Source organism: Pristis pectinata, chromosome 12, assembly GCF_009764475.1.
Source record: "Pristis pectinata isolate sPriPec2 chromosome 12, sPriPec2.1.pri, whole genome shotgun sequence".
Classification (NCBI taxonomy): Eukaryota; Metazoa; Chordata; class Chondrichthyes; order Rhinopristiformes; family Pristidae; genus Pristis; species Pristis pectinata.
Window position 1 is genome coordinate 10943633 of NC_067416.1, and position 12608 is coordinate 10956240.

Consider the following 12608-nt stretch of genomic DNA (forward strand, 5'->3'; position numbering starts at 1 on the left):
AAAACTTGTATACCGTTCGTACAGGTCAATTCATTACATAGTGCAGTTACATTGAGTTAGTACAGTATTTAGTATTATATGGACAGCATATAATGACAAACAAAGCTGCTATGGGGAATGTAATACCTGTCCCTTAGCACCGAGGTACAGTGAAAAACTTGTCTTGCATATCTGTATGATCGGTATGCAGGACAAGTTTTTCACTGTACCTTAGTACAAGTGACAATAATAAACCAATACCAATACCAATACCAATACCAATTACCAATTACCAATTACCAATTCTCACTGTGGGGAGAGGATAGTTCAAAATGCCCATGTGGTCCCACACTATGTGATGCTTTTGTGTTTGGGAAGGCATATGTAGAAGCACAGGGGACTGATTAAACAGTAATGCAGAGTTGACAGTGTAGCTTAACCCATGCAGGAACTGATTCCTAAAGCATAAAATGTTCTACTCATGCAGAAGGATAGAGAATTTAGTGACTTAATCACTGGAGATAATGAAACCAAGGTGCATATTTATAAGGCAAATGGTCAATGCAAGACATTGCCATTTTACCTGTCATTCATGTGTTTACAATCATAGCAATAACTGCTCCTATTCTTTGGTTGTGAACCTGTGGTTCTGCAGTGAAGTCTAGCTTATTTTTAAGCAACAATTTTCCTTCTAGTTTACTATAATGATTTATGACACTGAGATTCTAATGTCATAAACCGAGCGGGGAATTCAGAGGAGGTTGTGCCTGTGTTGGTCAGGAGAGCTTGACACTGGCCACACTGGAATCTGATCCAGCTGCTGTGTGAGGTATCAGAATAGCAGCTGCTTGCAGGCTGATCCTGCACCTACTGGGTGACTAATAGCATTCCAGACGCATCAACTATAGACGGCATGTATATGTCCTCGTCTGGTCTCCGTCAATTGCACTTACTGAGAGACAGCCCGGCCTATCAGCAGGAGCTGGGCGACCCATTGGCTTTCTGTTGGTTTCTTCTGTAAATTCACCAGTTTTCCCACATCATCCTTTGAAGGCGCTCTTCAAGTGAGTGAATGAAGTTGTCAGAGAATCCTGGCGGGGAAATCGGAGAATCAGAGGATTCGGGACCTTGACCTAGGCTTTTATTGGCTTTGAGCACATCAGCCGGGTCCCGTACGCTCTTTAAAGCGACAGCCACGGGGATTTTAGTCGCCATAGTGCTGCTGGCGGGATTGGACTCTTGTCAATTAAAGTAGAGGGAGATAAATAGCAGGTGTCGCTGGCATGAAGAAACAAACTGGTGACTGCGGCGTTAACAAACAAGCCGATAAAAGTACTGGTGTCATGGCTGCCCATACACCGGGCTCTGAACCAGCGACATCAGGAGAGCCACCGATTCCACAGACTGCACCAAGGTAATCAGAGCATAGCTCAAGGCTTTACACATTGCAGTAAAACATAAAATTCCCTACTTCTCTTTCTGACAAAAGCTGAGAATGAAAGTACGAATGTGCATGTCGAAAGATATCTGTTGAGGGCATCTGGTACCATGACTAATGCACAGGCGAGTGGTTCCTCCACAGAGTAGAAATCATCTCGAAATGCTTCTGTCAGAGCGGTTCGAAAAATCAGTGAGAGGAAGTCAGCATCGCAAGCTGCCCATCTGGAGTCCCTGCTGATATTAAAGAAACGGCTGTCAATTTTTATGAGTTGAGCCAATTTGTGCAGCTGTGATCTTAAGCAATATATACTTAATTGGGAGCAGACAAAATTGTGTGTCAGAGGCACTCTTACAATGCTTGGGATGGTGGGGGGAGAGACCGAGAGAGCATTTTACTGGTTAATTATCACAGTTATTCTCAGTAATTCTTTATTCATTAAGAGTAGATAATTGGTGGTTATTACACTACAGCTCATTAGTACTGGAAGCTTAAAGTCTCATATCATATGCAATGGATCTTTTCAATTAAGATGCTAATTATTTACTAAGAACTCTCATTAAGCAAATATTACTTAGAAATATACAGTACAAGTGAAAAAAGAAAGACCTAAATATCCTTCTGTTTTTCTTTCAATTGGCCTAAGTGATTCTGTTAATGGAATTGTAAGTTGCAAATTTTAAAAAGTAGTGTGTCTTGTTACTTGTTATCAGATATAACATATACATATATTTTTGTGCATCAATGTTTCAGCAACAATTAGATTAATGCTGTGGAGATTCTCTCCAAATTAACTCATACATTAGGACAAAATAAAAGGTAATTTCTGGAAAGTTACAGAGCACAGTGGGAAAGTTTCAAACATTGCTGGTAACTGAGGGAAATCTTCATTCCAATAGCAATGCACAATGTCACCCAACTTCCTTGAATGCCAAAAAATCCTTTATATCTTCCCAAATACAAATCTTGCATTGCTTTTGGCAAAAAGATTTCTTTGTAGCTAAAAGCTGGGAAGTAGCTTATTTTTTTTAATAAGAACAATAAACATAAAGTAAGTCACCTACTTTCTTAAAAAAAAAGTATTGGCTCTGTTAAAATAAATCATTGGCTGCAAAGCACTAGTGGGATGTTCTGTGGATGTGAAAGTATGGAAATGGAAGTTCCTTCAAGGTACTAGCTTTCAGTTTAATTATTAATGACTAGTAAAGCAATACATTTTTAATAGTTTATTTTAAGTTTGCAATGTTGCAGCTAATTCAGTTAGCTCAGGTTATTGCTGTATGTTGTGGTAAGCTTTGAGCAGGTGGTCTGGGAAAATAAGAAATTGCGTGTAAATGGTAAGATCTTCTGGATAGCATAAGGGAGCATGTTGGAGGTCCAAGGTTAGTACAAAATGGGCACTTGGACAGTGGTTACTTCGACTTTTAGTGGCTTCACTCAAGTAAACAAGGAGACATAGAGCAAAACCCGGGTCCCTCCCCCCAGAGAGAAGAGCCAGTGGCTAGACTGTCACCTCCTTGCTGCCTGAGGTATTAACAAGAGACCTGTAAACAACTCTAGACCTTTCCCACCCCACCCACCTCCCCCCTCCCAAAAAAAATACGGGAAGACACATGTTCGGGGAGAGAAAGAACCTAAGGATAAAATAAATTGGAATTGAAAGGATAAATGAGGGAGATAATACTGATATTGTTTTCTAAAATATCGCAGCTAAATTGATATATTTTAAGTCGGCAAAATGAAATGTAAACAGTTGAGATGCATTTTTAAGAATCTTATTTCAAATCAAACTATAATAGATGAACAAATCTATAAAATTGAACGCCAAGCAAGCCTCGTAAATTTTGATTTTCTGGGTTTGAGTTGATAGCAAGGAAAGTTACGGAGAAATCCTGAAGAAAACATACTTTTAGTCTTAATGGTACAAAGGTTTGTTTTGATAAATTGTACGAGGATGTGTCTGGGTCCAGTACGCAAGATGCGTATCACTGACACCGATAATGACAGACCAGTGTTACAACCCTGACCGTTCTTGCTGCCAGTTTGTGGCAGATTGGCGTGCAAACGTAGGAAAAAGACTTACAATTATATACTGCATTTTTCTTTTGACGTTTTAACCAGTCTCAAAGCCCAGTTTGGAAAGTGGATTATAATGGCAGTAATTTCAATCTGTCAGTTTCTTCCAAATAAAGTTTGCGATAGCCTTTCAAAAATCTCGACAAAAGCTTAACACTTTACCCTTTGTTTTTTCATAGTCATTTCCTTCTGTAAAGTGTTCTTCGGGGCCGTGTAAAAGCACAAATATTTATCGTAAAAAAACGCGCTTATTGGACAAAGCCATATAACATAATCAATGGATATATCCATAATTCAACTGTGAAGCACACATCTTAAGCCCAAGGCAGTTCGTTCCACACTTTAGTTCCCTTAAAAAATAAAGTTTGCCGACTCCCCCTAGTTATTACCACCTAAGGGGGGAAAGTAGTTCCAGGTAAAGTCGAGAGTTTCTTCTCAGTACGCGCTTGAACATCTGAAGCACTAGCTTCTAAAATCGATCTGTGCATCGTAAGAAAAGGGCAATGCATTTGCAAGCCAGGCCCAGATCCGCGGTAATAGAAATGAGTTTTGCCATCATATGACTCTTCCTTACAATATCCATTCCTTTATCGAAATAACCCACTTCAGACAGTGGATCTTTCCCGGCAACGCGGAGTTTAGAATGGGATCCCGCTTTAGAATGTAACCTTGTTAACAATAAGATGAATCAGGAGTCTCTGAGAACTGGTGTAAAAATGCGAGGCACTTGTACAATCCAGGAAACGTCCATTGTAAAAGATTCACCTTGCAGGTAAGGTTAGTTAAAGCACTTGGGAGGAAATGAAGCATTTTTTAAAAAGTCAATCACCTCGGCATTTATTGCAACAATTTTTATTCCATTGTGGTCTTGCTGCCATTTAAAGTCATTTTCAAATTTACATATTTAAAAAATACTGAAAGTATGCACGCGAGACTGCATTTCAGACGAATGTGTCACTTTAGGAGAGATACACGTTCACGTTTGTCTTCAAGTAAATGAGCAGCTCCTTTTCTGTGTAAATATATATGTCTTATTTTAAATCTCATGCACATTCTTTCTATGTTTGCAACCAGTGCATTGTGAAAACAAATCAAAAACCGGCCTGATATAGTCTTCAAAAGGTCAGTGTCACTGCAAGAAATAATGAGCCTGGTCTGAAGCCTTCACGATGTTGAAAGTTCATCGTGTCTAATTGTCATGAGAGTTTCCTTGGTCCCCTTTATTTAAGAAAGGACATAGGATTGGAGGTAACCCAGAAGAGATTTATTGGGTAAATTCCTGGAATCAGAGGATTGTTCTGTCAAGGGAGGTTAAACAGGTTGGGTCTGCATTCTTTGGGGTTCAGATGAATGAGAGGCGATCTTGTTGAAATGTATAAGATCCTGAAGGGATGTGACAGGGTAGATGTGGAGACTGGTGGGAGACACCAACGAAGGAACAGAAGGGGGTGGTCACTGACGACTGATGTGTGTAGGAAGTTCTTGCAGAGGATGGTGAATCTCTGGAATTCTCTTCCCCTGAGGGTTGTAGAGACTAGATCTCTGGGGGTATTTACACGGGAGGTAGATATTTTTTGAAAGATATTGAAATTGAGGTCAGTGGGGAACTGGCACAGAAGAAGAAATGAGATCTGGGGCAGATCAGCCAGAACCATATTGAATAGCAGGGCAGGTTTAAGGGGCCGAGTGTCCTCCTCCTTGTGTTTTCTTGTATTCCAGTATCTAATCATTCCAGTAACGACCCAGGACATGAGCCCGGCTGAGATCTCCCTAGTGTGACGACACATTCTTTAGTCTATGTTCTCCCACTCACTCATTGGCCAGACAACCTCGTTTACAGTCTATCCGTACGGTCATCCCAGTTTTAATCTATCAGAAGCACCCTCCCTTCCCCCTTCTGTCTGACGAAGGGTCTCCGACCCGAAACTCTTCTTTCTTTTCCCGCAGATGTGGCCGGATCTGCTAAAGATTGCCTTTCTGTTTTTTATTTTAGATTCCAGCTCTGTAGTGTTTCCTTGCACTATCACCTTGAATGCGGCATTGTGATAACGCACTTTTACACAGCCAAAGTTGTCCTCGTTTAAGGGTGTTTTTGAAGTATTTGAAATAGCTTCTCTTCCAAGGTCCCATTGGTTTATAAACAGAGGGAAGCAACAAGGAACGAGGCGGCAAACTAGCAGTTCGAATCTCGGTTAATTCTACATCAGGAGTTATAAATTCAAGACATTCATATTGTTCAATTTTGATTCCTTTTGTTCGAACTTTGGTCGGCACTCTTCTAATAATGTTCAAATACACACGAACCAAAATCTGTAACTCAGGGAATGCGGCAAATACTCAGCACATCGGGCGGCATTTGATTTCAGGTCTGCAGCATCCGCAGCTTTTTTTCTGATTTTTCGAAAATCTATACAATGCCGGGTTAAGTAATATATCCCTTCAGCACACCGCCTTATTGAGTATTCATGCCTTCTTGGTGTTGGTTGAAATGCCCTGTTTAATGTCATATTATTCCAGAAATAAACATTATTCACAATAAAATATATTTACAAAAGAAAAATAGAACACAATGCAAAACCCTTACGATTTGCAGAGAAAATACAGAATTATTAATGGCTGTTTAGCGTAAAAAGGATCTTCCTATCAAGTTCATCAACATCACAGTGCCTATCTAGCATTCAGTTATTTAAAAGACAGACTTCAATTCGTATACTATCTTTCACATCGCTTTCAGAGGCACCCATAACGTCTCGCTCAATGGGGGTACTTTTTGAGGTGTTGTAAGATCACTCTCTCAGTACTGCATTGAAGTGTCAGCCTGAAATTTTGGCCAAGTCTCTCAGCTCAAACTTGAACCATCATTTGGGATTCAGCAACCGAAAAATACTGAAGGAACCGTCACGAGATTTATTTTCTCGCGGGCTGTGAGGCTGATTGGCTCGGCGGTAATTGTTAGTATTCCCCCCGAACTAAGCGATTTACTGAGCTATTTCAGGGGGTCGTTAAGAGTTAACAACATCACCGTCTGTTTAGAGTCAGATATAGACCATTCTGGGTAAGGATGGACACCCATCCTAAAAACACCCTTCCCTGGAATATCATTGCTGAACCAGATGTTATTTTTTTTTACCCATTTGTTTCCATTTTCATGTTAGGGTTTAAAGTCAACACATCAAACCCGCAGATTATAAGTAATATTGACAAGGGCGCACGCAGTACACGGGCTCCCGCCACGGCCAGTAATCATTATGCTCCCTAAGGGCGTGTCCACATATGTGTAAAATGTGCCTGTTTAAACATTTAAAATCCTGTACAAGTTTCTCTGAAACCGCTCGCACTATTATCAACAATAACTACGGACACTTGTTCATTGTTTTTAAAGCCAATGGGATATGTACATCAAAATATATGTTTACCAAAGTTAACCAATTACAGAATGTATGCCTAGCGAATGATCGAACCGTTCCCATGTGTCGGTCTTGGCCTTGACTGAAAGAATTAACAATTATAATCTCAGTCTCCGATCCAGTTTAAATCATTTATGACTCCTCCGTTCAATCTAGCAGAGTTGCAAGTGAGAGTGGAAACAGGGACACTTTTCTTCCGAAAATTTAATTTAATACTTCTGACTGCTTTCCAAAATGTTTTTGTTTGCATACTGTAAACTTTTGTGTTCCATGGAAGCCGAATGTATTCTGAACACAATTGCTGGCAGTCTGTACCGTGTTCAGTTTGTTACGATTTGCCTTGTTGCAACATTTGATAAGTGTGTAGCGGGATATTTATTCCTCTCAGGAGGGAACTGTTGCAAATTACAATGTACCAAAATGTGCTCGTTCCCACTGCTGGTACATTCTAGACCATAAAAAAAATCCTTCAATGAGAATTTTTTGCCGGTTTTGGACAGAGCTCCACAATAAAGGTTATGTTTACGACATACTTTAGACAATTGGGCAAAATATACATTAAAAAAGGAATCAGCCGTTAGACTTGTTCTCTGTCAAATGTTGTTCTAAAAACAGCCCTATTACAGCGTGACCTGTAGCTCATTACTTGATACTCAGTACGCAAACTATTATAACCGATTAGACTTGTAAATCCCGAGGCTTATTCAACGCATTGGGAATCTGTGTATACAAGAAAATAGTCGTGTAAAGTTTATATAGATTGTGTGTGTGTGTGTGTGTGTGTGTGTGTGTGTGTGTGTGTGTGTGTGTACGCACGTTTAAGCAGGCAACACATCCATATGTTGCTGATAATTAGTTTTCTTCCTTTTCAGGATTTTTAAAAATACGTACTTGTGTGAGCGTTTCTGTGACTGAACTGATGTTTGCAATTATTTGTGGTTACACGTGTGTGTATGTGATTGAATGGCTGTGTCGATGTTTGTACGTTTGACTGTATGGTTGTGTCGGTGTTTGTACTGTATGTTTGACTATGTTCATGTTTAGTTGCTGATATTTGTGGCTGGGTTGGGCTGCGAGCGGTTTTATTTATTTGTTTTTATATGTATGTGCCTGTGAGGAACAATTTTATTCCGAAAATTTAATTTAATACTTCGGACTGCTTTCAAACTCTTTCCAAAATGTTTTTTTGTTTGCATACTGTAAACTTTTGGGTTCCATGGAAGCTGAATGTATTCTGAATACAATTGCTGGCAGTCTGTACCGTGTTCAGTTTCTGATGATTTGGATATCGGTTCTCGAGTGTGCGCTTCTACTCGATTGGAGTGTAGCTTATTGTGGGTCTGGATGTCCGTGTGGTGAGACATTTATACATTGAGGACTCCGTGAATAAAGTTCTGTTCTCACCGCGCTGAGAATTAAGTTGGAAACGTGCATATAAACTAATACTTGGATGTGAAACAAAAAACCCTACAATACCATCAATGTTCTTAGTGTCTGGTCTTCAACTTCTAGTGTAATATCCTTAACGAACTGAACTTTTAACTCCGCGAGTGTCATAATGCCACTCAAATATTCCTGTTTTTCTTATATACCGCATAATATTTAATCACTTTTGGAAATATCACATTTTGATCTGTAGTCAGTGAACACGGAGCTGGAAATATTATCAGCTTATACCGGACATTTATCATTATCACTAAGGTACTGCTGTGATGTTATTTTATAAACTAATGAAATATGTTATTCTTTGTCGTTGAGTGCCTCACAGTCATGATTTGTTAATGAAATTCTTTGCAGCCGATTTACCGTTGCCTTAAACTTCAGGTCTTCGGTGCCCGGATTTCTTTCTGGCCAAATTAGCAACATGGTCCTTGAGAAAATCTTTCATTCTCCGACCTTCCTGTCTACTTCCCCCCTCCCCTCTCCCGAATCCAAAATATAGAGGTTTTCTTAATCTGTACTCTCTACCTCAGGTCGCCGAGGGTCCTGTACAAAGATACCTCGTGCTGGCTATTAATTTTAGAAACAAACTCATTCCCAAAACATCCCCGCATGTGTTAGGATTACAGTTAAAACTAATTGTACATTTTTAACATCAGATTATTTTAGAAGTACCTATGGACCGTTCTGCGCGGAAAGGAAACAGCATTTTTGTGTTTTCTCAAATAAAATATGGGCTATAAATTTAAATGTCTATTTATAAATACATCACAAATGTCACGAGGGAGCAAATTGCAAGGAGCAATCTTCTACTTCTTGCTTAACGTGAAAATCTCCAGAATCCAAAATAATACCGTGCGATATTTACAATTTTATTCCAGGATCTGATTTTCACACAATTAAAACGAGGCCACAAACGGCCCTGTTAGAGTGAGAAACGTTCTGGAGGTATTCTAAACATGCGTGTTCAGCGTGTTCCTCTGAGAATAAAATAAGGCCCCTTTGCAAAAAAAAACTTACTTCAGGAGACCAGAAACACAAACCATTCCTCCCTCCCCAGCCTGAAATAATAGTTCCTTTTTTCGACCATAGAGTGGAATTTTAGTTAAGATGACAGTAACTAATTAATCTTTAAGATGGGCTGCTATATAAACAATTTGACAGATCTTTGCTGGGAATCTCATCAGAAATAATTCTGGGTAGAGAACATGTGGGTATTTTTGATGTGAGGCTCTCCATTTAGATCACCTTAATTAAGATTCCACTGGTGGAGAAAAGGAGGTAGAATAAAAGCAAATTGCAGACACTAATTATAATAGTACTGGGCTGCAGTACTATACCACTTACACCAAAAATAATATCCGTAAAAATGTATGAATTAATTGTGATATATAAAATGCAAATCCATACCTGTCAGCATTTAAAATTGTTGCAGAATTAAATGGAAATCGACCATTTGTTTTTTTGGCATACTGTTGTGATAGTTGAAGATTGCAGTTTGGGTTGGTAATTCTGAGTATAATCCAAGAGTAATTGGGAGTGCACTTGCGTAATCCATTGTGTACATATTTTACGAATGTGTGTGCATTTTTTGCATTGTGTGTGATCTTTCTTGAATACCTGTGGGCAGATGAGAGGCTCATTTCTTTTCATACATTGAGAACTATATGTAGTAAATCACACTCTCTTTGCCCTAAAGGCAATAAGGCAGAAACTCTCCTGACAGAATATACATAATGTTTATACTTGTCATTAAACTATTGAAGTGGAAAATACTGGCTGACTTCCCCAGGAAAAATAGGAGCTCCCTTGTCCTTGATCTTTCCTCAACTTACCAGCTTACAGCTCTTACACTAGAAATTTTCAAACAAATATGAACCACATATACTTGTGTTTCTCTGCTTTACAAAGGAATGACTTATGGATGAGGTAGGTGAAAATGATTTGTGTCAGGGCCATGCACACAATGGGAGGGTGGGGTTGGGGGTGGTGGAGGGGAGAGTAGAAAGGGTTGCCAACAGCGGACTGCCCCAGCCAATTATCAGCTTAAAAATATCTATGACATAAATAATGGATACACACACATGTTCACCACATAGCATTTAAGACATGCGTGCTTGACCACCAAGGTTCAGCAAATTTGCATTTCGGCACACAGCGTAGATTTGGCAGAAATGTCCTTTTTTGACAAGTGGCAGTGTCATCCTTGAACATTCAACTATGTTGTAAATTCTGTTGCGCACTTAGTTTAATAAGTAAACGTTCCTTGCCGGATTTGTTCAGGGTTTGTTTAGAACGGTGCAGAGTGTCGCTGGCAGCACAAGTGTCGCTAAAGAAACGCTACATCTGCAAACTGCTGAGCTAAAGTCTTTGCAGTGCGTCTCCAGTATCGAATTATCCCTTTCCCTCCTGCCTCCCACTGCCCCCACCCACTTTCTGACACCCTCCCGCTTAGTTGGTTGTGTCATGCACTCCTTATAAAGCAAATAGTGTGGTTTCCTTTTTAAATTCGATCTGAACGAGGTGTTCCAGACACTTGGCTGTCCAAGCAACATACTATTTCAATGCTTCCATTCTCCTCTTGTCCTCCCCTCCCCAGTTTCAGTTTGAAAAGCCAAATGTCCAAGTGAAGCCAGATCATCTATTTGTTTTCCAGTGGCAGTTTTACTGTATAATTACTGTTTTTGTTTCAATCGATCCCCAGGGACAAATAATTTAAACTAGTAATGCAATTTTGGTTTAACGTTTAAGTGAATATTGTAATAAATGTTACAAACTGTACAAGCATTAAAATACTGTGCACCTGTCAATCATAAGTGGGTAGAGATTGTCAGCCTGAAAGATTATAGAAATTGTAGCTGAAGTTTTCCACTTGCAAAGATGACAGTCATAAAAGGACTGAGTTATAAAGTCATGATGACCATATAAACCTCGGTGTTAAAATTAACAGGTGGCCACATTTATATACTAACCTCTACAAAGTGCCTTTGCAGTCAATGAAGTATATTTTAATGTATAATGTAGGAAAACATGATACCAAAGGTCACACAGCATTTTCCCCATAACCAGCTATGAATCACTGATAGATGTGATAAGGGTATACTGGCCAGGACTACAGGAGAACTCTCTTGTTCTTAATCAGAGTGTGGCATGGGATCTTTTGCATCCATATGAGAGGGCCGATATATCCTTGGTTTAAGCTCTCACCTGAAAGGCAGATCTTCTGATTATGCAGCATCTTCTCAGAGAGTCAGGCTAGATTTTGTGCTCACGTTTCAGGGTGTGGGACTTAAACACACAATTTGCCACTTAGGAAGTGAAGTTTATGCATTAAGCCATAGCTAACATCACAATGTTGTTTCACAGAGATATGTGTTATTGGCTCAGTCTGTGTTGGTTTAGGTGTTTACACCATAGGTGCCTGCCACCTCCCTACATTAGAGAAGGGGAAAGCGACCAGTGCCCTTCTCAATGGAATAGGCACACAAAAGTCTTGGTTGATTTATTCAATGTTAGATTTTCTTTCCAGTAAATATTGTTTTGGAATACAGTATGTGAGTAATCTGAGACAAGATATGTAAATGTGGTGTACCTGGGAGGAGCAGGTTACTTTGGATATAAGGTTCCCAAAACCTTTGCCCACTGAGGGGTGGGTTTATTATGGATTAACTGGCGGTGAATCAATGTCTTGATTGGTTAACAATCTCATTACGGCTGCAACATATTACTACCAGGATGGTAAGTGAACAAGATCCCATCCTTTATTCCATGGTCCACTATCCTCTCCTACTGGATTCCTTCTTCTACAGCCCTTGGCCTCTTCTACCTATCACCTGTCAGCTTCTTACATCTTCTCCCCCTCCCCCACCCACCCACCTTCCCCTCTCACCTGGACTCACCTATCCCCTGCCTGCGTGTGCTCCTCCCCCTCCCCCACCTTCTTATTCTGGCTTCTGCTTCCTTCCTTTCCAGTCCTGATGAAGGGTCTCGGCCTGAGACATCGACTGTTTATTTCCCTCCATAGATGCTACCTGACCTGCTGAGTTCCCCCAGCACTTTTTGTGTATTGCTCTAGATTCCAGCATCTGCAGAATTTCTTGCATGAAGTGAACAAGATGGATTTTAGGCCTCATGCTCTTGTTTATAATCCGTTGCTGTCAAAGTGTGATTCTTTTTGTAGTTTCTAAGGAATTGCCTTTTTTTTTGTTTTCCGTTAAGTTAACAGGGTGAGAAGGCATTTCTCTTTCATGTCTTGCTACAATATTTTG

The 12608-nt window shown here is 39.9% G+C and overlaps 1 protein-coding gene across 1 annotated transcript in view; it reads left to right on the forward strand.

Moving 5' to 3' along the window:
* Positions 1-1262: 1262 nt before the first annotated feature.
* Positions 1263-12608, forward strand: part of rbm20 (RNA binding motif protein 20) — a 169708-nt gene continuing 158362 nt past the window's right edge. The window contains exon 1 of the mRNA XM_052027719.1: positions 1263-1393. Within this exon, the coding sequence (XP_051883679.1) occupies positions 1263-1393 (131 nt within the window). The remainder of the gene's footprint in view (positions 1394-12608) is intronic.